Source organism: Phyllostomus discolor, chromosome 1 (genome assembly GCF_004126475.2).
Source record: "Phyllostomus discolor isolate MPI-MPIP mPhyDis1 chromosome 1, mPhyDis1.pri.v3, whole genome shotgun sequence".
Lineage (NCBI taxonomy): Eukaryota > Metazoa > Chordata > Mammalia > Chiroptera > Phyllostomidae > Phyllostomus > Phyllostomus discolor.
The window spans coordinates 180260730-180286410 of record NC_040903.2 but is presented as its reverse complement, the minus strand read 5'-3'; the positions used below and the strand labels follow the sequence as shown (position 1 = coordinate 180286410).

The following is a 25681-nucleotide window of genomic DNA, read 5'->3' as shown; positions in this document are numbered from 1 at the left end:
CCAGGCAGATCCGGGTCTCTTTGGTACTAAGAACGGTCAAAACACCCTAGCCACCAGTAGCTGACATCTGCAAGGAAAACTATAGTTTCTCCCTTTTCAGAATGCTGGGCAATCTGAAGTGAGGTTCTAACCAAAAGAGTAATGAGTGAAGCGTTCTCTTAAAATTGTTAGGCTACACAGAAAATGAAACACCCATCACTTTTATGCAAATTTAAATGGACTTGAGTATATGGCTAGAAAATCTCAAGAAATGCCTAATAGAAAAAAATCCTAAGAAACAGAAATGGAATTGATAGCTCACTCAGTAAATTGCACATATTTAAGAAAGAATTCTCCCTTTAACTTGAAGTTTATCAATATTTCAACATTGTGATAAACTACAGCGCTTTCAGTATCTTTTAGAAGGGGCTCAAGAGTTAATACTATATTGTTAATAAAGATTAGGTATGTGATGTTTTCTCTGGGCCTAGGGAGATAATATTACCCTTTCTGTTTCAATAGGTGAGGAAAATCAAACTTGGAACCCACACATAAACATTTAAGGTTTGTACACCAAACTGATTCTTGAAAAAAAACCAGCACCAAAGTAAAAAAACAAAGCAAAAGTCATTTATTAATTAAATTGCAAATTACAGTGGATAAAGTAAAAAGAATTACATGGATATTTGACCTATACCCTCCCCCACAAATATCCTATTACTTTTTATATTGTTGTATTTATGAAATGCACTGTCAACATATTATAGAAATGGAACTGTTCAATAATTTGAGTAATAGGTGGCTGGCTTGAGTGGTCCATTTTCTCTACCACTATGTAATCTGTTCTGTATCTTTTAAGGTTATGAAAAGGTATACAATACTCTGATAGTAAGATTTTAATTTAATTTAATTAATTACATTTTAATTTGAATGATTGTAATTACCCAGGTCATTTATAGTTTGTGTTTTAGTGTTTATGAACCTGAGGTCTAGTTTGTTTTTTTAACACCTTTAATAAGATAATTTTACTTGATACCCAATGATGATTTCCTATTGTAATTTGTTAAAGCTTTAATTGCCACATGATATGAACAAGAACTGTGTACAGCTAACAGAACTTTTTTTGTGAACATTTCTGACATCAACATCTCCTACCTACATTAGACACTCTTAGTCTGGTATCCACAGACACCTACAGAGTTCATGGGTGAGCTTATAAAATAATAAATCTCCTTAACTTTTAGTATTTGCAAAATTGTATATAGTTATGTGTGAATTTTTCTGGGAAGAAGATCCATACCTTAACCTTCTAAAAAGGGAACTATCATCTCATATAACTTAAGAAAACTAAGTCACATTTATTACAGAATATTACTTTCAATCATAATCTTAAAAGTTATGGATGTGCCTGTACTATTTCAATTAACTATTACACAGCCTAAATCATAGTAGGTGGAAATTGAATAAAGACTTTCTGGAAGGAGGAACAGACATAGACATAGACATAAAAACACGTAACAAGATACTGTTATGAAAACAGGGTGGGTACTGTTTTAAATTAAAATTCAAAAGCCAACAATCTAAATGCAACTTTACCTTGGTTATTAAATAGTTTACTTACTAAAAACCCTAAAGGACTATATAGTAAACGTAGTTTTACAAAAGACAGTATGTGTAGAGCTGAGTCAAACAGATTTTATTCAACTTTTTAGGATGAGGAAAACAAATGACATAAGTGATAAGAAATGCTCTTTGTACTACTATCTCAAATCATTTTCAGTGTTTTACAAAATGCCCACACAGCAAATACGAAAAGCCACAACATATTCTTTTATAACTTCTGCTGCAATAAATGCAGCATTAACAAATATACATATTTCTTCTGTACCAATCTTAATGTAAAATTACTGAATTACTAAGTTTTGTTATTCATCTCTTTATTCATACACTTTTAATGAGATCATTGCCAATACATACATTATTTTCCTTAACTTCATTTTTACATTAAGCCAATGTCTGTTATGCACATCCATCAAAATCCTTCCAGTATATTACACAGGTTTGTAGTCTAATTTTGACTCTAGCTTCTTAGAATCAGCCACTTTTCTGACTGCTTTCATGAAGTCTTCCTGTACTACAAAATCATGATCAGCACGAATTGCAAACATACCTGTGGAGAATAAAACAACATAACTGCTTTATATAATATGTGGGTTATGTATTATAAGAAAACTAAATAATGTAATTCTTTGGAATAAATGAAGAAGCCTACATTTACTACTTCTGAATCAGTAGTTCTGATTTGTTAAAAATTACTTTCATTGTTCAGTAAATTTCCATAGCAATCATGAGAATTATTTTCTAAACCAAAAGCTAGAAAACAGTGAGACAATTATCTGAATATTTAAAATCCGAATCACACAATCTCTGTACTCAATGGCATCTTGAAAACAAAATCCAACTATAAACAAAATATACACACTTTAAGCAACCGTATCTTTTTTTAAAATAAAGATTTTATTTATTTTTAGAGAAAGGGGAAGAAAAGGAGAAAAAGGGAAAGGAACTTTGATTGCAGGCCTCAACTGGGGGCCTGACCTGCAACCCATGCATGTGCCCTGACCCAGAATTGAAACAGCACCTTGAAGGCCACAAGTGCTCAATCCACTGAGCCACACCAGCCAAGGCTAAGCAGTGGTTTCCTAACTCTACAAGCAGCAGTTCCTTGAAAGGAAGCAATGCATATATGGTTTGGGAAAACACAAAACACCTTCAGTAATTCTGACAGCCCTTACTTGTTAATAATCAAAGTACAGAGAATAAGACATTTAAAAAAGCCAAAAGTGGGCTTTAACAAAACTCAGTGCCATTATTCACATATTACAATTATGCTATTTATATGCAAATTGACATTTTAATGACTTTCCTATTCAAGTATCACAATTCAATTTTTTTCCTTTAAGTTTCTAATGTGACTTTTCAAATACTGATTGACAAAGGGATAAAAGTTTTTGTTTGTGTTTTTCCTTTTTAACTTTATGTAGTTGTATCACAGATACAGATCCCAGGTCTTCAGAGACTCCCAATTTGATGACAACCTACAGCCAATAAGTTATCACTATCTACTAATTAAATGCATCCTACTAATATTTTCATTGAGGATCTGCTTATATTGAATTTTCACTTATATAAAATGAATGGGTTTGAATAGAAGATTTCAAGGGTTACTTCCTATCTTCCCTTTAAAGATTTCTAATTACAAGGAGCCTTGAAAATAGCTACTCTATGTTGTCTTGAGAAATGAGATGAATACAAAATTTTTAATGATTTTTTAATACTGTAGTTTTAAAATTTGTTTAGAAGGCTACAACTAAATTAGGAAAGTTATTTTTCCAAACCTGTGTTTCCAGATTTAGTGAATGAATGAACCTGAGATACATACTAATCCAGAAAGTGTTGGGAACCACCCTGCCTAGTTTCAGAAGCTGTAACCCCGCCAAGGCTAAGGCTGAGGGAGCAACCTTGGACCATAAGCCACTGAGGAGACAAAAGCTTATCTCCCTGGCAGGAGCAGCGCTTCTGCTCCTTTTACTTCATCCATAACTGGCCCCCAAAGCTTGGTCAGTTAGCCAATGACAGGTAAGATTCCCCAAGGGGGGAATGACCTAAGACAGGCACGATCATGTGGGAGGCCCCCAAGGAAGGACTTTGGGGGGGCACAGCAAAAGCGGGTGATGGACCATCACCCCTTGGCTTTGACAAAGCCTGAGTCCTCATTCTGTCTGCAAGAAGTCTCCTAATCTCTTGGCTGCCTTACTTCCCTTGCTCCACCCAAGTATGAAACAATGACAGAGGGTGGTGCAGCTCTGTGCTGGAAAGGGCGGGTTCCCCAGGCGATCAGGCCTAAGAAAGAATATGTAAGATCCTGTGAAACCTGCTTTGTTTAGAATGCTCAATTAAATGATAAGGGTCCAAGGAAGAAGTAAGTTTGTTCCTCAAAATTTTACAGCTCTTTGGCTATCTGACCCTGACTCAAAATAGGCCCTCAGAGTTCTTTGTTATCTATTGTTTGATCCTTACTACCTGACAATGATTAATGAGCTTTATCTGTATTCCTGTGCAAATGAACCCAATAAAAGCCCATTGAGGAACAGGCTCCTGGTCCTTCTCCTTGGAGAGATCGACCACCTTTCCTCCCCAAGCAGATCATATCTTGGTAGACCTATTCTCATCCCTTGCGGCCGGGGGGGCGGGGGGGTGTCCTGTGGGCAGAGCCCCCGACAAGAAAGCATGAAAATATCTACATTTGAAAGGAAAATGCAACCATAACTGAATATAGTGTTTTAACTTACAGAATAAAAAAGTTTGAAGTCTAATTAAAAAAAAAAAAAAATTTCACTATGTCTCCAGATGTGAATATCCCAACTAAAAAGCTATAATGCTAATCCACACAGAAGTTATAGTTCCTTTTTGGAAATACCTAAAAATAATTTTTTATATATGTGGAAAAAAGAGATCATCATAATTTTATGTTATCAGCCTTTGAGATTTTGACACTGCTTTTGTTTGGATTCCATTTTCACTAAAGCAATCTTTTTAATAATTAAGTTGGTTGACATAGATTTTGGAAAGAAAATGTCATAAATTATTTCAGGTACTTCAAGTCACATGACAATTTACCTCTTAATATAATATTTTTATTCATTAATAAGTCTTTGTGAGCATGATTTACTCTGATTCATACTGAGGTTTCTAGACCTGTAGATATTTGATTCAGATACTGAGTCACAATATACCCACAAAGATACTCCTATGGAAAAGCTATGCCTGAGAAGCTAGCCTCTTTAAATGCTGTGTTGAATTTACAAGAAATGCTAAAACAGGCGTAAGGTGATATGAAAAAGAGGTAACCACATATTGTAACACTTTATCATAGACATTTTTTCTATTTTAAGATTCTGTGTGGAGGACAAAGACTAATTGACTCTATGTAGGGTTTTAAAGCCACTTGGCACCAAAAATAAAAATAAGACACAATCCATAGAGAAAATAATATTTAAAAACTATTATATTTTACAAGTTGAATGAACACAAAATTCATAAATCAATTTTCAAAGCTTAGTACTGAAAGGCTAGCATCAGAAAGCATGTCATCCACTTTGTAGCAGATTCCTCTGGTGCTGTCCCAGTCTCAGTTCAGCCATGGGTGTGGGCAAACAATTCTGTACAGCCTCATACTTACTTCAGGGAACCAGTATCCTATCACATGTCTATCTTTCCACATTCTACTCTAAGGCATCCAGAAGTGCAAAAGAGTTAACATTCCAAAGAGTAAATCTCATCAAATGGGGGATGAGAGCTGGAAAATAAATGCCAGTCTTACGTCTTGTAACAGGGTAATCATAAATGGCATTCTGTATGTTTCTCTGAGGGTCTCTTCAAAATCTACCCCCCGCCATGGTATACCCTTATAATAACTTTCCCTTTTCCCATCTCACTTGCCCTGTTCTTTCCTGCTTCTTTGAATCTGTCCCCCAAAACAAGTAACCAATTCCTTACAAAGCCTAGGCTCTGCTTTTAGACAAACTCAACACATTTTTAGCAATGTAAATAAAAATCAACAACAAAAACTACTTTAAAAACATACCTGCTTCAGTACAAACATTTCTTAGGTCTGCTCCATTAAAGCCATCTGAAAGCTTCACAATTGCTTCATAATCTGTTTAGGAAAAAATATTGGAAATTAGTTTTTAAAAAGAGACCTCTTTCTGATTTATGCTCACATGAAAAATTTAAACTGAAGAGCTTGCTTTGAATTTGACCAGCTAGGCCTCATCTCTGTTAATGCTCTACAATATTAACAACCACGAGCTATACTTCTGTTAAGTAAACCAGCACCAAGAATTTATTAAAAAATAAACATACTTCTGAAACTTTAAAACCAAGAAATATGCTCAATATCTGAAAACATGTTAATTTTCTATGCAGTGAAACAGTTATGCCCATGTGAACTTCAGATTATCAGTCAACTATAACTCATTAAAACTGTAAACAAACATTTAATTTGAATAAACCAAGTCATCCAAAACAAACCGTAACAACAGTGGAATTTACTCACATAAGACAAATATAAATATACCAAAATAGTCATCAGAAATAATTTTATCATGGAATTTTCACATGCTAGATCAAGCATTGGGTGGCTTTTCTGGTTTTTGTGTAGGCTCCGAGTGGTATCAGATCTAATGATAACAATAATTATTAAGTGATCTTTCTAGTCACATGACAGACTTAAACAACTGCTGGTGTGGGATAGCAGTTATGGACTTGATACAGAATGGGGAGAAAAATAAGAGACAGAATAAACCTCTACAATGTAAGTAACTCTTGAGACACCCTTTATCAGACAATCCAGAGTGTGTCAATTTCTATTAGAAATCATACAAATATTCATTAATTAGTCTTCATTCAGATCTAAATTAATAGTAAACTTCCTGAGATTAGGGATTCCCAAGGTTAACACAGTATATGGCACCTAGCAAGAGCTCAGTATTGAAAGAAATCTATAAATTGACATTTTTAGGTCAGCCCAGGCCTTCCAGCTCAAAACTCTTTCACATGAGTAATGAAAAAATTAGTGAGGGGCAGTAATAAACTAATTATAATTGTTTTGGACCATTAACTTCTAAAGGGTTTTTAAGAGTTGCTTAGTAATTATACTAGATTCTTTTAATCCAGGGGTCAGCCAACTTTCTGTAATGAGCCAGATAGTAAATATTTTTTAGGCTTTGTAGGCAATAAGGTCTCTGTCAAAAGTACTCATTTCTGTGGTTAGAGTGTGAAAGCAGTCATAGACAAACTACAAATAAATGGTTGTGTTACAACAGAGCTGTATTTATAAAAACAGAAGGCAGATAGCATTTTGCCCCCAACCCATGGTTTGTTGGCCTCTACCCTAGTCCAGTCTCTCAAATCTATAAATAAATATTTTATAACCTCTCCTCTGTCCTTAAATCTTTAACAATCCTTTCCCATCTTGACTCTGAGCTCGCTTCCTATTTCAATTAGAAAACAAAAGTATTCAGAAGAAAAATTCTAGAAGTTCCTGCCATTATTGAGAACCTATCATCATCAGCACCTATATATTCTGCCTTCCCTCTTCTTGTTGTAAATGAAGTCTGTGTGTAACAGAGTGCAGCCAGGTGGGTCCCCAAACAAGGATTCGTAATGGGGTCTAGGAAACATTAAAAAGATATAAGATGTCCTCATCCCCACAAGTCTGAACTGGGGGATAGGACACATGGAGCAAGCAGGGCAACTGAGAGTTGTTCTGCATACCAACAGTTTTCCAACTTAACCTCAAGCACAGTCATTTAACATTCTATAACTTTTAACTGGTTTCATGGATATGTTAAGTAGCTTTGGCCAAGCTATGAGCCAGGGAGACGGGAGTGACTCCAACCCATGACATAACTGGGAGGCAACTCTCCCTGGTTACAGCACCTGCATGAGAGCTTGGAGTTGACTGGCTCCACACCATGGGGCCATGCCTGCCCAGACTTACTATGGCACCCTAGTGCTGGAAAAATACAGGAATGTGGGCAGGTGTAGCTGATTGTGGGAGGAGTCCAAAATGGGGCTGCTGAGGAACCCAGGTGCAGCAGTCATGAAAAAGGGAGACCACGTGGCTTTTGGGGAGAAAGGGATAGAAAGGGAGATCAGCACAGTTTTGGGTCTCCCTTTGCCATGAAGCTTAGGAAGCCGGAAGACAGGATGTAGCAGCATGGAGCACTCTCTTAGCAGTTTGGAAGAATGCAGAAGAGACTGTGCAGGAAGGAAACAGGTGAAAGGACTCTTTCTTGCTGGTGGACCAGGAGAAGGTGCCACATGGTTTTAGATTTAAGAACTAGAGATCCCAGCAACACAGCTGACAGTGCTGGGAACTGAGGGAGGCCTGCCAGCTGAGCTGATCACGGATTACTAGGAAGAGCCAGGGACTACCTGAGCTACGGACTTCTATTTCTTTTCCTGAGATATGGTACCCCAGACTGGGCAAAGGGGGGAATGAAAGGTTGTGTGTGTTTGTGGGTGTTTTAAGGGACTTTGAGATTTTAATGAAGAGTCTAAGTCTATATACCTTTTTGAATAAATAATTCCATTCCTTTTCACCAATCCCTGGCATTGAGAGCTATAATTCCCTGGCAGTGGGCAAGCCGAAAGCAGTACAGGGGGACCTGGGGAAAAGGGAGGGTCCACTTGGTAATAGTATATCGTCCCCTCTCCATGGGTCTGTTCAGTAAGATATGCTCATAGACAGGGCCAACTCCTCTTCAAGAAAAGTGCATTTTCAATTTCGTACTCTCCTAGATTATACCATCAGCATAAAAATTAAGTTCTATCTTAATGAGTACTTCCCCAAATCCTTATCTCCATTTCTGCTACAAGTCTTTTTCTTCTCTTCTTTGCTATAGAACTCCTTTAAAGAAGAGTTCAGGCCAAGATGGAGGCATAGGTAGAAACCCTTCGCTTCCTTGCACAACTAAAATGAGGATAACAACCAATCTAAAAACAACAACCAGAAGTGCCAGAAAATCAAACTCCATGGAAATCCAACAACCAAGGAATGAAAAGAAACAGTCAACCAGACCAACCAGACCAGTAGGAGGGAGATGGGACAGAGAGAACCCATGGCAACGTGGTAGACTGCGGGCAGGGATGGCTGAAAGGGCCCTCAGTGAGGCAGCTGACCAGACCGCATAGCTAGGCAGGGGCTGGCCAACAGAACGAGGGGCAAGGTGGCAGACCTCTCCAGCAGAGCTGGCTGAAAGGACCTGTAGTGAGGCAGCAGATAGCACAGGCAGGGCTGGCTGAATGGGAAACCAAGACTCAGAGCTCACTGTGGACTACAGTGGGGATTGCCACCATGGAAGAAACTCCCAGTCTCACACAAGTTTGTTGGAAAGTGGGGCTAGAACCCAGCAAGCAAGCTGCATTGTTCCTCCTCTGGCCCCTCTATCACAGATAGCACCACAGTGTGGCAAAGAGGGTTACCCTATCCTGGTGAATACCTAAGGCCCCTCCCCCTTACAACTTAACAGGTGCGCCAAGACAAAGAAATAGGGCCCAAATGAAAGAACAGAGCAAAACTCCAGAAAATGAGCTAAGCGATGAGGAAATAGCCAACCTATCTGATGGAGAGTGCAAAGCCCTGGTAATCAAGATGCTCACGGAACTGATTGAGCTTTGTCACAAAATGAAAGAACGAATGAAGGCTACACAAAGTGAAATAAAGAAAAATATACAGAGAACCAACATTGAAGGGAAAGAAACTGGGACTCAAATCAATGATTTGGAAGAAAAGGAAGAAATAAACACCCTACCAGAACAGAATGAAGAAATAAGAATTCAAAAAAATGAAGAGAAGCTTAGGAACCTCTGGGATAACTTTAAACATTCCAATATCCAACTTATAGGGGTACCGGAAGGAGAAAAACAAGAGCAAGAAGTTGAAAACTTATTGGAACAAATAATGAAGGAAAACTTCCCCAATCTGGCCAAGGAAATAGAATTCCAGGAAGTCCAGGAAGCCAGAGAGACCCAAAGAAGTTGGACCCAAACAGGAACACACCAAGTCACATCATCAAGTTACCCAAGATTAAAGACAAAGAGAGAATCCTAAAAGCAGCAAGAGGAGAGGTGAGAGTTACCTACAAAGGAGTTCCCATAAGGCTATCAGCTGATTTCTCAAAAGAAATCTTCTAAGCAAGATGGGGCTGGAATGAAATATTCCAAGTCATGAAAGTCAAAGACCTACATCCAAGATAACTCTACCCAGCAAAGCTTTCATTTAGAATGGAAGAGCTTCTCATTTAGAAAGATAAAGTGCTTCTCAGATAAGGCCAAGTTAAAAGAGTTCATCATCATCAAGCCCTTATTATATGAAATGTTAAAGGGACTTATCTAAGAAATTGAAGATCAAAAACTATGAACAGTAAAATGACAACAAAATCATAACTATCAACAACTGAATCTAAAGCAATAACAACAAAAACAAATACTAAGCAAACAACTAGAACAGGAACAGAATCAGAGAAATGGGCATCACATAGAGGGGTTTCAGTGGGGAAGAGGGGAAGGAGAGGGAAAGAGTAGGGGGTAAAGGTACAGGGAATAAGAAGCATAGTTGGTAGACATAAAATAGACAGGGAAAGGTTAAGAATGGTGTAGAAAACAGAGAAGTCAAAGAACTTATATGTACAAGTCAAGCACGTGAATTAAGGGGGGGTGAATGCTGGAGGGTTGAGGGGTACAGGGCAGAGGGGGGATAAAGGGAGAAAAACTGGGAAAACTGTAATAGCATAATCATTAAAATATACTTAAAAAATTCCTTGAAAGAAATGTCTAAACTCAATGTCTCTCCAATCTTTGTGAAACCCATTTGAAGTAGGCTTGCTTTCCCACCTCTCCAAAGAAATTGTTTCTGGTAAGTCACCGATGATCTCTATATAGTAAATCCAAAAACCCATTCTCAGAACTCTTATCTGACCCATTGTCAGCATTTCACAGGGAATTAATCCCTCCTTATAACAACTTCTTCATTTGTCTTCTAGGATACCACCAGCTCCTGGTTCTACTCCTAACTCTGTGACTATACCCTCTTAATCTCCTTTTATGGTTCTTCACCTCAACTTCTTAATGTCAGAATTAGCTCAATTTTTGAATCTTTTCTCTATCCACATTCACTTCCTCAGAAATCTCATCTAATCTCAATACTTTAAAAACCATTTTTATGCTATTACCCACATTTATACATCAAGCATAGACCACCCCAACAAACTACTGATGCATAAAGGATTACTAATCAATATCTACATGTGGATATCTAATTGGCACCTCAAATTTAATATATCCAGAATCAAATTCCTTATTCTCCTTTTAAAACCAAATCTTTCCAGTCTTCCCTTATTTTTTTTTACTGATAGTAACTTCATCATTTCAGTTATGCGAGTCAAAAACCTAGGTCTTCCCTGGTTCTCTTTAGCTCCCATGCCACATCCAATTTATCAGCAAATTTTGTCACCTCTATTTTCAAAATATATCCAAAAATCTCATTACTTTAAAACCAATGTGGACCAAGTCACCAGCTTTGCCTGGATCACTGAAATAACCTATCTAATCCTCTGGCTTCTTTTCCTTTTTCATGTATCTATAATAATCTTTTAGCCTAAGTGAATTTTAAAATATTTACAGATAAAATGAAACATTTACAGATATAATGCTGAGATTTGCTTTTTAAAACTAGACAGACGATAAGGGGTAGGTGACATTATAGATGAGACGTTTCATCTGTAGAGTTAATAATTACTGAGGCTAAGTGATGAATGAGTACCTGAGGTCAGAAGTTCATTATACGCTTAATTCTACTTTTATTATTTCTAGTTTTCTACAATTAAAAGTTCAAAATAAGAGAAAGATCATTCCTTTGCTAACAATCCTCCAATGGCATCCATATCTTTAAAATTAAAATTAAAGTTCCTACATGGTGGACTCAGTAAGGTTCTACACAATCTGGTCCTCATTACTTCTATGATTTCACTTACTGCTACTACTGTCCCATTTACTCTGCCACTAACACCGTGGCCTCTTTGCTGCTCTAGAATGTTCCAGACAAATACTTTCTTCAAAGCCTTCTTACTTGCTGCTTCCTCTGCATAATTTCCCTTCAAATATCCATATTTACTTCCTTCACCTTTGCAGGTCATTGCTTAAACATTACCCTCTTTGTAAGGCCGCCCCCTTCGCACCTCCATTTACGTTCATATAAACACACAGGCACACATGCACATATGCATACCCGTCCCTGGCATTACCTAGTCCCCTTTTCTTGCTTTATTTTTCTCCATAGCACTTACTACCATCCATTATACTATATATTTTACTCACTTTATTTGTCTTTCCCTGATAATATATATTCTATAAAGGCAGAAATTTGTCAGTTTCCTTCACTGCTATATCCCCAGGACTTAGAAAAATTCCTAACATGCAGTTGAGGGTAAATAAATATTTCTGAATTGAAAACCAGATTTGAGGCATAAAGCACAACTTCCAGCCAAGATAGAACATAGGTAAACTTGCTTCACCTTCTCACACAACCATAAGAAGGATAATAACCAACTAAAAACAAAAACCAACCAGAACTGCCAGAAAATCAAACTGTATGGAAGTCCGAACCAAGGATTTAAAGAAGAAACATTCATCCAGACGGGTAGGAGGGGCAGAGAGGACACAGTGTGGTACAGCAGTAGCTGGCAAAATGGGCAGTCCCACGTTTACATGCAGCAGGGAAAAACCAAGAAGGACAACTAGGGAGTGAGCGATCCCAGCCCCGGGCCAGACCATGTAGCCCAGAGTTCCAGCACCAGAAAATAAAGCCTCATAACCTCTGGATTTAAAAACTGGTGGGGGTTAGGGTGGCGGAAGAAATTGCCAGTTTCTCAGGAGAATCCATTTAAAGGGCCCACAGGGTCCTAGAATGCATGCAAACCCACCCACTCTGGTAATTAGCACCAGGGCAGCAGCTAAAAGAGCACTAGTTGCTTACAGGAAGTGGGGGATGTGACTGGAAATGGGGTGAGAGCCCACCAAGCAGCATTGTTTCCTCTCTGATCCCTCCCCCACATACAGAGACACAAAGCCACCAAGCAGGTTACACTATCCTGGCAAATACCTAAATTTCCACTCTTTACAATGTAACAGGCCTGACACAGAGAGTCAAAGCAGCTCTACCAATACACAGAAACACAGGGAGGCTGCCAAATTGAGAAGACAAAGAAATATGTCCCAAATGAAAGATGAGATCAAAACCCCAGAAAAAAAACTAAGCAACATGGAGATAGCTAACCTATCAGATGCTGAGTTCAAAACACTGGTGATCAGGATGCTTAGAGAAATGATCGAGTATGGCCACAAAATAAAGAAGTGAAAGCTATACAAAGTAAAATACAGAAAATATGCACAGAACCAACAATGAAAGGAAGGAAGCTGGGACTCAAATCAATGATTTGGAACAAAAGGAATAAACATTCAACTGGAATACAAAGAAGAAACATGAATTCAAAAAACGAGGAGAGGCTTAGGAACTTCTGGAACAACTTTAAATGTACCAATATCCAAATCATAGAGGTGCCAAAAGAAGAGGAAGAGCAAGAATTGAAAACTTACTTGAAAAAATAATGAAAGAAAACTTCCCTAATTTGGTGAAAGAAATAGACATGTAAGTCTAGGAAGCTTAGAGGGTCCCAAACAAACTGGACCCAAAGAGGGCCACACCAAGGCACATCATAATTAAACTGCCAAAGGTTAAAGATAGAATCTTAAAAGCAGCAAGAGAAAAGGAGAGAGTTATCTACAAAGGAGTTCCCATAAGACTTATCAGTTGATTTCTCAAAAGAAGCCTTACAGGCAAGAAGGGACTGGCAAGAAATATTCAAAGACATGGAAAGGAAGGACCTATACCCAAGATTACTCTATCCAGCAAAGCTATCATTTAGAATTGAAGGACAGATAAATGCTTCCCAAACAAGGTTAAGCTGAAAAAGTTCATCATCAACACCTTTTTATATGAAAAGTTAAAGGGACTTACCTAAGAATAAGAAGATCAAAACTATGAACAGTAAAATGACAACAAACAAAACAACTATCAACAATGGAACCTAAAAAAAATAACAATGAAAACAAATACTAGGCAAACAATCAGAACAAGAATAGAATCATAGAAATGAAGATCATGTGGAAGCTTATCAGCACGGAGAGGGGAGGCGGAGGATGGGGGAAAAGCTACAGGAAATAAGAAGCATAATTGGTAGGTACAAAATAGACAGGAAGAAGTTAAGAATATTATAGGAAATGGAGAAGCCAAAGAACTTGTATGTATGACCCATGGACATGAACTAAGGGGGGGATTGCTGGAGGGAATGGGGGTACCAGGTGGAGTGGAGAAAAGGGAAAAAAGTGGGACAATTGTAACAGCATAATCAATAAAATACAACAATTAAAAATGAAAGTAAAACCAGGCTGAATAGACTATCTATGATGTATGATAGCCTTTTGCTTCATTTACCAAATGTAAATACACATAAAAAAAAGGGTATTTCCTTACCTATTTCACCATGCTTTGTAATGGGACCTGCATGGATTTTCAATATATCTAATCTTGCTTGTTCATTTGGTAAATCAATATCTGAAAATAAGAAATTATAAAAAATTCTTTTGTAGTTATTTTTTTTGCTTTAATTTTGTAATAAAGTAGGGGGTGAGGAAAAGGTATGGAAAGAGAACTGAATAAGGACAAAGGAAATATACAGCAGGTAGAAGGCCTTAACTCACGTATTTTTCTATCTAATCTTCCTGGACGGAGCAAAGCAGGATCCAGTGTATCTGGTCGGTTTGTAGCCATGATCATTTTAACTCTATGAAGAGTATCAAATCCATCCATTTGATTCAGTAACTAAGTATTTATAAATAAAAATCATAAACAGATTTTACAAAGCATCCTAGCCATTAAAAAAATACATAGGTACAACTTTTATATGCCTAATACCATGAAATGTTTGCCTACAGACAGCTATGTAACATTCAAAATGATCATTTTGTGGAATCCTGTTTTTTCTCTCTTATGTTAAGGAATGTACTATCCATCCTTTTTATAGCTATCAGGTAGTTTTAGTAAGTCTGAAGGTTTCCATATCGTCAAATATTATAAAACTAAACTATGTAGATCTGATTTCCAATGTTCTTTCCATTACTTTTAAAAATAAAAGCTAATAATAAAATCTAACACATAAAGTGCTTATGGTATGCATTACATAAAATTTACATTAGGATAACCAGACACAATGATTTTTCTACAAATTTAATAACAAATCCATTAAAATATCTTTTCAAATAATTCTACTATACATAGAAATAGTGAGACACTAACCATATTTCCTTTGCTTCTTAAAGTTTTCTTGAATTTTGAAAAACCTAACCACATTCAACAAACTCTTTAAAATATAGCTGGCCTCACATGTCTATTTCTTTCCCCAAATGCATTAGCTAACATACCAGTTACATGAATAAAACTAATATCAGTGTTGTTTTAAAATACCTCAACTTAAGGTCTCTAGGAGACTCTATAACTAATTTTAAAATACAGCATATCTTCTGAGCAAATAGTATAACTTATGAAAAGTAAGTTTCAAATACCCATACTCAGGCAGAATTTGACATTGCATTACCTATGCTACCTAGCTTCTATTTGTAGAAGTTGAAAATATATTTGGGCTCTTGCCATTACTTTCACAGATTTTGGGATGGGGAAAGGTGTTATATACATTTATCCCAGCATCCATCTTCTTCAATTATCAACACTATTCAGTTTCCTCTCATTCTCAGCAATATAGTAAGAAAGGAAAGTGTTAGTGATTTTTAGATCAGACTCATACGTAACTCGTTTATTGCCACTAGTTTTACTATGTCCATTACTCATAAAATGTCTAATAAAACTATCATGAGATCATATCCACACTACAAGTAGTACCATATACAATTTAAATATCTGATTGACTGCAAAATGGGAATTTTGTAGATGCCCCTATTATTTTCTAATAGTCATTTTCTTACTAAAGAGTGTGGTGGAGAAATGTGTTCATTCCTGTCAGTATTTTCAAATTTCACAGTCAAGTATATTCTTCATTTAAACTACTATACATATTTGACCTTCAAATATCTGAGTTTACTTCTTTATTCAATAAACATTGATTTCTCCATAAGCCCCCTTTACCACATATTACCTCCATTAAAGTTCTCTGAATCTCTCTATCAGCTGAAGTGCCCTCAGAAAACCGACGACCACCTAAAAAAAATTACATGGAAGCTCATATAAATTCTTTTCCTCAATAACTATCATTTAAAAGACAGGATATGATAGTGTCTAGGGTTAAAAACATTAAGATAAAAATTAGGTATTAAGAATTATACTGACAAAATTAATGATTTTGGTATAACATTTCTTATTTTGTCAATGTCAAAGGTTATAAATTAAAACTGGTTAAATTTTAAGAATTTTTAAAAAATAACACCCAACTTATTTTGCTACTTCATAAAAGTAGCAATTAGAAAAAAAGGAAAAAAGTTCCTTTAGATTTAAAAAAGTTTCCTAACACTACCAAGAAAAGTTTAAGACAAAAGTTTAAGATGTTATTCTTACCGATAGCATCTATTTCATCCATAAAAATGATGCATGGCTGATGATCCCTAGCATAATTAAACATTTCTCTGATCAACCGAGCACTTTCACCAATGTACTTGTCTACAATAGAACTAGATACAACCTGATTAAAGAAAAAACATTAAGGTAAACATAAGATAATTCAAATAAAATTTAATCTCAGCATCTACAAAGAGTCTTCCCTTTACCTTTAAGAAATTGCAGTCTAGCTGGCTAGCAACAGCTCGTGCCAAGAGTGTTTTTCCTGTACCTAGGAATAACAAAAGTTCTAATTAGACAGAAAGTAAAACTTTCAAAAGCCTTTTGAGAATATAATCCTTTGACTAGTAAATTCTGCAAAATGGAAGCTAAATCCTAAACAGAATTTCCAGTGAAAATTCCACTGTACTTCTACATTCAATTTTAAATTTTATTCAAAATGGTCCTTGTAATCTTATTTTAAGCATACTGAATATAACTTTGGAAATATATCAAACACTATGTATAAATAGACTACAATAGAAACCTGTTACATTAAAATACATTAATCTGTCCTGTACACTAAATGGATCTTTTACCCATGCATGACACTGTATATCAATTATTGATTATTTGGAAACTGTTAACTTAGTAAGTTATGGAAATCTTTGAAATGTTGGTTATTTTTCATTATACATTATTTAAAAATCACACTTGTTAGTATTACCACCAATCTCATCTTTTTAAATGTTAACATAGTAGAAAGCTATCAAGCTCACAGTGCTGGATTAAATTTTCAAAAACTCTAATTTCTCCTTGAAAGGTCCAATTTTATCACTGGCTACAAATGATGTCAGTTGTTTTCTTTATCACGACAGGCTAACTTTATTCATTTGTGAAAAACTTGTGCCAGGTAACCAATAATCAGTATGAATAACCAATAACCAGTCTGATAACCACAGATTATCTATAAATTATCCTTTCAGCTAAATTGGCTAGCAACGAAAATAACTGCACAAGAGATTAATTATCCTATTCAATAGGCAACAAAAGTACTTTATATGTATCTTCCATTCCATCACACAGAATCAAGATGGTATTCAAGTATCAAGATTTAATAACACTAATAATTTTGCCCTGGCTGGTGTGTCTCAGTGGACTGAGTGCCAGCCTGCGAACCAAAGGGTCGCCGATTCTACTCCCAGTCAGGGCACATGCCTGGGTTGCAGGCCAGGTCCCTAGTAGAGAACATGTGAGAGGCAATCACACACTGATGTTTCTCTCCTTCTCTCTCTCCTTCCCTTCCTATCTCTCTATAAATATGTAAATAACATTTTAAAAAATAATTAAAAAGATAATTTTTACTACTTTACCAAAGACATTTTAAGTGAAACTGGCTTTTAAAAAAAAAATACTCCAAGTGAGTGGTCAAAAACACATTGACTACGAGCACCACTTCGTGCCACTGGCTTAACTGATTCATGCTATGACATTAGCAGTTCTACCACATTGGGTTTGCAAGATCAGCACAGACACCAACACAGTGAAAATGCAACTAACATCCTAGCATTATGAAAATAAGTTTTGACATTGTAGATTCCCTGAAAGTATGTCAGGGACACCCAAAGGTCTGTGAACCATGTAGGACCATTACATTAGAATCACGTTTAACATTTAGCACATTAAAATATATAGTTGTCCCTTGAACATGGGTTTGAAATGTGCGAGCCCACTAATATGTGGATTTTTTCCAATAAGTATCTGTACTGTTTTCAGTCCACAGTTGGGGGTTTGCGCAGGCAGAGGGCCAACTGTATGCATTGGTCTATGCCATTTTATGTAGGGGACTTGAGCATCCACAGATTTTGATATCCCTGTGGGTCCTAGAACCAATCCCTGACAATACTAAGGATAGTTAAGTTCTGGGGGAGTCATAAGTTACATGTAGATTTTTGACTGTGTGGGGGGTGGCCAGTGCCCCCAACCCCATCCCATGTTGCTCAAGGATCAACTATATATCCCATAAGGCACTAGAGGACTAGGCATGCTGAGAGAACAGCAGACACACATCTCTTATCTTTTCTTACTCCGAACAATGTGGAGGTAGGAAATGCCCAAGTTAAATTTCTAACTTATTTTTTTTTATTCCTTAATTCATTCATTAATGAGGTGGACATAATTCAATACCAACCTGGTGGTCCATATAGCAAACAGCCCTTTGGAGGTATTATTCCTACACGCTGGAATAATTCTGGATTTGTAAGAGGCAATTCTATCACCTAGAAAAGAAGTTGTACGCTTCTTAAACAGATGGTAAAGATTCTGATGTACTTTCAAATACTTTAAGTATTAGTATAGTTAGTTATACACATCATAATTCATAGTAGTCTAGAATTCTGTTATGTAAAACCGCATTAGAGAGTTTTCTTCAGATATTTCTTACATCTAAAAATAGTTAAATGTTTTTAGATTAATTAATTAAAAACTGTGTGGTTATTTTAACAAACCATACACTTGACTAGAGTGATGGTTACACAGGCATATAATCTATCAAAAACACATTTGAATTGTACACTTAAAAATATGCATTTTAATGAATATAAATTGTGCCTCAATGAAAAAATTACACTACAAAAAAATCAGTTATTCAAAAAATAAAAATCAAAAGATATATACTCTTTTGCATTTGGGAACACAATACAAATTATAAAATGGGGAAATATGGTGTTATAACTGCCACTATGAAAAGAAAGTATATAAAATTTTCACACATTGGCAGTTTATCATAGCAGCCTTACAAGAACCACATATTCTGCTTTCAAGGTCCTAAGACTGATTCAAGGAAAAAAAATGAGAATAGAAAAAGTGAGGGTTTAACTGCCCAATTTAAACTCTTTATAATGCCAACAACTTGGAGATCAACTTCTATTGCATAGTTGAGTGCAGGAGGTGTGATTAAGACAAGCTAAAAGTGTGAGAGATCAATGTTCCGAAGTGTATGCAGATGGAAAAGGGTACCGTGTGCACATGTGGTCAGTGTGTGAGAGAAAGAGGGAGGGATTCTTTCTGCTCCTGTGCCTGATGTGGCAAATCACTGTAAAAGACAAGGTTTTACTGTTCCATGAAGCACTTTTCTTCCCCTGTTGACCCTTCATTAACTACAGAGTGAGAATAGGCTTTAATTTACACTTAGGCCAGTGCTTCCTCAATCTTGGTCAAAAAATAATTTGGTTACATAAATACCTGGAATGCTTGTTTAAATGCTAATTCCTTTGTCCCACCCCCAGTCTACTACATCAAAACCATGCAGAGGGCCTAGCAATCCATATCTTTAATAAGAGTTCCAGAAAATTTAATATACTGAGGTCTGAAAACTACTAGCTTAGGACTTAAATCAGATGATGTAAACCATTCCAACTGTCTTCATTTATTCCTAAGTATTTTCATCCTAAATTAGGGTGAAATCAATAGGACAATAAATGTGCTTTAAGGAGAATTGTTAAGAAGACACCTGTGCTATCAAGCAAGGCAACCCTGATTAAATTCTTCACCTAAGAGCTTAAAAGGTTTAAGCCACCCTAAAGCCAGTAATTTTCTTAAACAGCGGTAAACACCTCTACTGAAATAAAATACACTTAGGACACAGGTAACTTACTTTACTATGAGTGGGAAGCTAACACTAATAAGGTTATAGGAAAAACTACATCACACATGTTATCCAAGCGTGCTCTGACCCAAGTAACCTATTGTGATAATCAAAAACACAAATGTCATGGGCATTGTATTATATCAATTATTCTTAGCTATTTTCTTCTTTGTCAAAAAGAGCAGGATTTTTCTCACACCAAATTATCTCCACATTAACAAACACCTATAATTTTCACAGCTAGATATTTAGTGCTATTCTTTTCTCAGCAAGAATATTAAATGTATACTATTCAGTAACCACTATTGGGACAAGGTAATTTCTCATCATCTTTCTCCCTTCAGCAGTCTTTTAAAAAAGATTTTATTTATTTATTTTATTTTTAGAGAGAGGGGAAGGGAGGGGGAGAGAGAGGGGAAGAAACATCAATGTGTGGTTGCCTCTGGCATGCCCCCTACTGGGGACCTGGCCTGCAACCCAGGCATGTGCCCTGACTAGGAATCGAACCAGTGAGTGACCCATTGGTTTATATGCCTGCACTCAATCCACTGAGCTACACTAGCCAGGGCCCGTTCAGGAGTCTTAAAAGAAATACTACTTATTGTTAAGTTCAGAAAACAAAGCATACATCACCAACCTCTCTTAATTCCCGAATCTGTTCTGACAGCCCTCCAATCTCAGAATAGGAAACATTCCCAGGGTCTTCATGAGACATGTTGTAAACCAGTGGATCCACCTCTCTTGGCAAATATCTGTGATGACAAGTATTTGTCTTTTAAAAATGTATTTTTGCTCAGTCTACAGATAGAGTATAAATGACCTGCTTGAGCAAACACCTGTTGGTGATTTTTATAAAAATACATGTTTAAATTAATTAGGATTTAGTAAAAGAAAGACAAAATATTCAGTGATCTGAAAAAACATATCTTCCCTCTCAAAAAATGAACTATACAGAATAAAAAACTTACCTCATAATGGTTAGTGTAGTCATATCCAAAGCAACTCTTGTTCCTGGCTTCAGCTTACTTTTGTCAAGCTAATTTTGTACAACAAAGAAGTTACATAAACACTTAAAAAGAGGACTAACACTCTAACAAGAGCCAAACATTTAGAAGACAAATAATCATTTTTACCCTTCAGAGAGAACACTAATATTAGGTTATAAACACCATGACAACAGAGGGTATAAATGTTATAATTCAATGTTATTTCCATCTGCCCGTTTTGCACAATTGCAGTGTGAAATATGAAATCACTAATACACAAAGTTTGAGGTGGCAATGACCTTGTTTTTGAGGAAGCAATGGCCTTTAGTATTTTACCTTCATATTTAATATGGTTCTGCTCATTATTTCGATTCAGGCACTGTAATACAGCAACTTTGGCAACTGGTGCCAAAGCAGTTATACAGAAATCTTTTAGGTGAGCTCTGGCCAGGTATCTCAGTTGGTTAGAGCACTGTCCTAATACTCAAAGGTTGCAAGTTCAACCAGGTCAGAGAACATATAAGAATCAACCAATGAAGCGCAGCCTGCGAACCAGTGTCGCAGGTTTGATTCCCAGTCAGGGTACATGCCTGGGTTGCAGGCCATGACCCCCAGCAACCGCACATTGATGTTTCTCTCTCTCTCTATCTCCCTCCCTTCCCTCTCTAAAAATAATAAAATCTTAAAAAAAAAAAAATCAACCAATGAATGCATAAAAAAGCATAACAACGAATTGTATTTTTCCCTCCATCTCTCTTCCTTTTTCTCTGAAATCAATAAATTAAAAAAAAAAACATGAAAAATAAAAAGTTGTGACCAGTGTGACTCAGTTGCCATGGCATTGTTGTGCAGAATGAAAGGTCACTGGTTCCATTCCCAGTCAGGGCACATGCCTGGGCTGTGGGCTTGGTACTGGTCAGGATCCTGAGGGAGGTCATTTACATCTACAGGAAATATATACTCTGGCTTTTTTCTTTTTTATTGTAGATTTAATTTATTTAATTTTAGAGAGAGGGGAAGGGAAGGAGAAAGAGAGGGAGAGAAACATCAAGGTGTGTGATACATTCATTGGTTGCCCCTCACATGCCCCCAACTGGGGACCTGGCCCATAACCCAGGCATGTGCTCTGACTGGAAGTAGAACCAGCAACCCTTTGGTTCATAGGCTGGCACTCAATTTACTGAGCCACACCAGCCAAGGCTATACTCTGGATTTTTTAGTATTTCCCAGTTTTTTGTTTATTTTGTTTTTATTTATTGATCTAAGAGAGACAGGAAGTGAGGCAGAGAGGCATGGGGGATGGATAAGAGAGAGCAAGGGGAGCGAGGGAAAGAGAGAAACATCAATTTGTTATTCCACTTATTTATGCATTCACTGGTTGATTCTTGTATGTGCCCTGACAGATGAATCAAACCCGTAACGTTGGCATATTGGGATGATTCTCTAATCAACTGGACTACATGGCCAGGGCCAAATTTTCCAGGTTTCAAATATTCCCTTGCCTTCACACAACCATGAAATATCTTGGAAAGGCCAACTTTTGGCATCCAGAGGGCCCTATAAAGGACATAAAAATCCTGTGTCAGACTAGGCATCTAATACTTTGGTTTAGAAAATGTCATCCTACTTATATGCTAGGCAAAATCCCAAACTTAGAATTAGCCCCTGGGTTAAATTCCATTCTACACCCATGTTATATCAATGTTCTAAAACCTAAACATGATACAACAAATAGAGAAAGCTCTTCCCAATGAACTTATAAATATGCCCTAAGGATACTTCCTAGAGAATAAATAGTGTAATACATAAATTGGATTCAGAGGCTACTAATAATTTAAAACCATTTGGTGGCATTTTGATGACTGAAAAATAAAATGTGTAGTTATTTCAATTTGCCTATTCTAATTGTTTTTTTAATTTAAATGAATTCATATAAAATCAATTTAAGCTATAGTACTGTATATAAGTAACATTTCTGAATATTTAAATTTAAAACATAGGTAATTGATAGGGTCTAATCCTTTTAAATCCCCTTCCAAAAAAAGACATTAAAATAAAATGATCTGAGACATTTTCTAGTTCTAAAAGTCTTTGATTTCTAGTTTTGTAGAACCGACTGAGACAACTCAGTACAACAGAAAGTAGAGAATACTAAGAGTCAAACCCCATGGGTTGAGTTCAGACTTTGCTAATAATTAGTTATATCTTAGCAAATCACCTTTGTGAATGATGAGCATAATACCTGGCCTGATTACCTCAAGAATTAAATAACTTATATGAAAGTACTTTTGCCAATTATAAAGCAATTATTACAAATGTTAAGTGTTACCTGTCGACGACAACCCACAACATATCTTGGTCCATTTGTAGCTTTGACAATGACTAGAGAAAGAAAAAGAAAAACTTAAAATAGCAAGTAAAAATTAAATATACCCACATTGATGGCAGGCTGAGTTTTATTTCTGTCCTCCAAGAAAATACATAATTGAAAGAAAATTAAGTCTATGCAAGAATAGCCTCTACCTTCACTACTGTCATTAGAATAATAAGCATTTCAAAAGTGGTGGTGGGAGGGAGAGAGTCCACTCTTTTTTCTTTACTAATTAACAATTAATACACTTACATTTTTCTTCAGTTAGCTGCTTAAGTACTTCACCCACAATCTAAGAAGAAGAAAAAAAGGATTACCTTTTGCCAAGAGCTAAAAAGCAATTACCATCACCCCTTTTATCCCACAAACTCCATTACCTACCTGCCCAACACTTTGTAGGGCCTTCAGATCATTTTCAGACTTTTCATACTGCTTGGTAAGTTCTTTTAATTGTTCCCTTACTGAAATAATATAATGTGAACATTTTTAATTAAACAATAATCTCAGTGAGTTTGTTACTAAGTCTCACTTAAGTTTGTCTATTTCACTTTACATAATTTTTATAGCTATCAAAACACAAAAGAAATTATGAGGTTTGTAGGTGCCAGATAAAAACGAAATGCTGTAAGAGACAGCATCATATTTTTATTTTTTTAATTGACAATACCTGTTGTTTGAGCACATTTTAGATTATGTTCTTAGCAGATAAGACACTGACACTTCCGGATTTGTGACTACAAATTCAAATGATAAAAGTCTGACCTTTTCTTTTCAGGATTTTATTTATTTACTTTTAGAAAGGGGAGAGAGGGAGAAAGACAGAGAACATCAATGGGTGGTTGCCTCTCCAGGGCCCCCTACTGGTGACCTGGCCTGCAACCGTCATGTACCCTGACTGGGAATAGAACCTGGTATCCTTTGGTTCCCAATCTGGCACTCAATCCACTGAGCCACACTAGTCAGTGATAAATCTGCCTCTTTCTCGTCACTTCACCTATCCATACGGATTATTACTCTCTGACTTTCTATCCTAATGACGGCAACTGGTGGAGTGCTCCGCAGAGTTACATGATTATGGTCTTCATTTAATTCACCTTTCAAAAAAAGGTGCACTATCAAAAAATATAAGTGACCTTTCAGCTCAGCAGTTAAAGGAAACCTGTGTGCCTGATGCAGTACAACTCAAAGCACAAGAGGAGACGAGGAGGGTTATTATGACGGATGGACTCCTCAAGCTCCGTGGGCGGCTTTCCACTCCACTAACACACCAACTGCCCGAGTCTCATCTCTTGCTTGAACTTTCTTGACCTAAGTATCTTCCCTTCTCCCGGTGCCGGGACTCCAGCAGCACTGCCCTCTTTGCACCCCAACCTGGGAAGCATCCCTGGACCGCTTCTTCCCCAAGCCTCCTCTGGTCCTCTTTCAATTCCATCTCAGGAATGTTCTTTCTGTCACCTGGCCCAGACTGGGCCATCTTCACGCCGAAGGGGCTCTGCTTCCCAATCTCAGGGCCCGATGACAAAGCGCCTTGTCCCTGGACCGAGGCCTTCCCATCGTCAGAGCGAGGTTGGCGGGCTCCGCCAAAGGCCTCCGCTTTGTCAGAGACAGAAGAGGGTTCGGGCACGAGATTATGTGGAAAGAAAGATGCACTCACATTCCTTAAGGCGGCCGTCGATCTCCTTGTGCTCCAGCAGCTTCTTGCGGTAGTCCTGAAGCGCCTTATCTCTTGGGTCCGCCATGATGAGAAGCCGTCGCTCATAGGGGATGCCGGGAATGGCCATGGCCGCCCGGGCGGGGGAAGGGGCGGGGAAAGGGAGAAGGGCCTCCTTGGAAAAGGCGGGTTTGAGGATGATCCCGCCCTTTCCGGTTGGCTCCGCCTCTCTACTCCACCTCTCTCACTACCGCGTCTTCTTTTACGTAGGGCGTTGACGTGCGCCGAAGGAAGCCTCCCGCCACACTGCCCCCGACTGGTGGGGCTGGGTAAAGCAGGGTGCTGTTATTCTGGCCATTCTGAGAGGCCTTGCTATTCTTGAGTCACCGCTGTCCTGGAACCACAAAACACTTTGTATTAAGCTAAGATGGGAGTGAAGTAGGAAATGTGCAATCTGTCTATATAGAGAGCTTTGATGTTATATCGGTATAACACAATACTACTATCCAGGACCTCCGGGTGCAGACAGATTAGGATATCTCATTCACTTACTCATTCAGTTATAGAGATACAATCTAGTGGGGAGATTAAAAAAATAATTTCAGAATGTAGTAAGTACTATATTTTAATGGAAATAAAATATGGTAATGTTATAGAGCAAGGTTAGGAGAACTAATTTAGAACAGATATCTGAAATAAGGACCCAGTTGAGCAACAAACTGGAGAAGAATCTTCCAGAGGAAACAACAAGTGCAAACAAAGATCGTGAGGTGCAGAAGAGCTTGGCTCACTTCCAGGACCAGAAAGGAGGCCAATGACA

The 25681-nt window shown here is 37.2% G+C and overlaps 1 protein-coding gene across 1 annotated transcript; it reads right to left on the bottom strand.

Moving 5' to 3' along the window:
• Positions 1–944: 944 nt before the first annotated feature.
• Positions 945–25024, bottom strand: PSMC6 (proteasome 26S subunit, ATPase 6). Its single transcript, XM_028505895.2, has 14 exons — positions 24865–25024; positions 23592–23671; positions 23463–23502; positions 23169–23221; positions 20822–20889; positions 20491–20605; positions 18399–18486; positions 16438–16499; positions 16229–16352; positions 15813–15874; positions 14365–14485; positions 14138–14218; positions 5627–5698; positions 945–2149 (listed from the first exon to the last, which is right to left on the bottom strand). Exons 1-14 carry the CDS (start codon positions 24989–24991, stop codon positions 2031–2033), a joined length of 1212 nt encoding a protein of 403 aa, XP_028361696.1. The 5' UTR covers positions 24992–25024; the 3' UTR covers positions 945–2030.
• Positions 25025–25681: the final 657 nt, after the last annotated feature.

Excerpts from the sequence above, each read along its gene's own strand:
- PSMC6 (XM_028505895.2), bottom strand. The coding sequence starts at position 24,991 with ATGGCCATTCCCGGCATCCCCTATGAGCGACGGCTTCTCATCATGGCG. Across the intron at positions 23,672-24,864 it reads CGACGGCCGCCTTAAGGAAT|TAAGGGAACAATTAAAAGAA; the intron begins GTGAGTGCATCT and ends ATATTATTTCAG. Across the intron at positions 16,500-18,398 it reads TTTGCTATATGGACCACCAG|GTACAGGAAAAACACTCTTG; the intron begins GTTGGTATTGAA and ends TGTTATTCCTAG.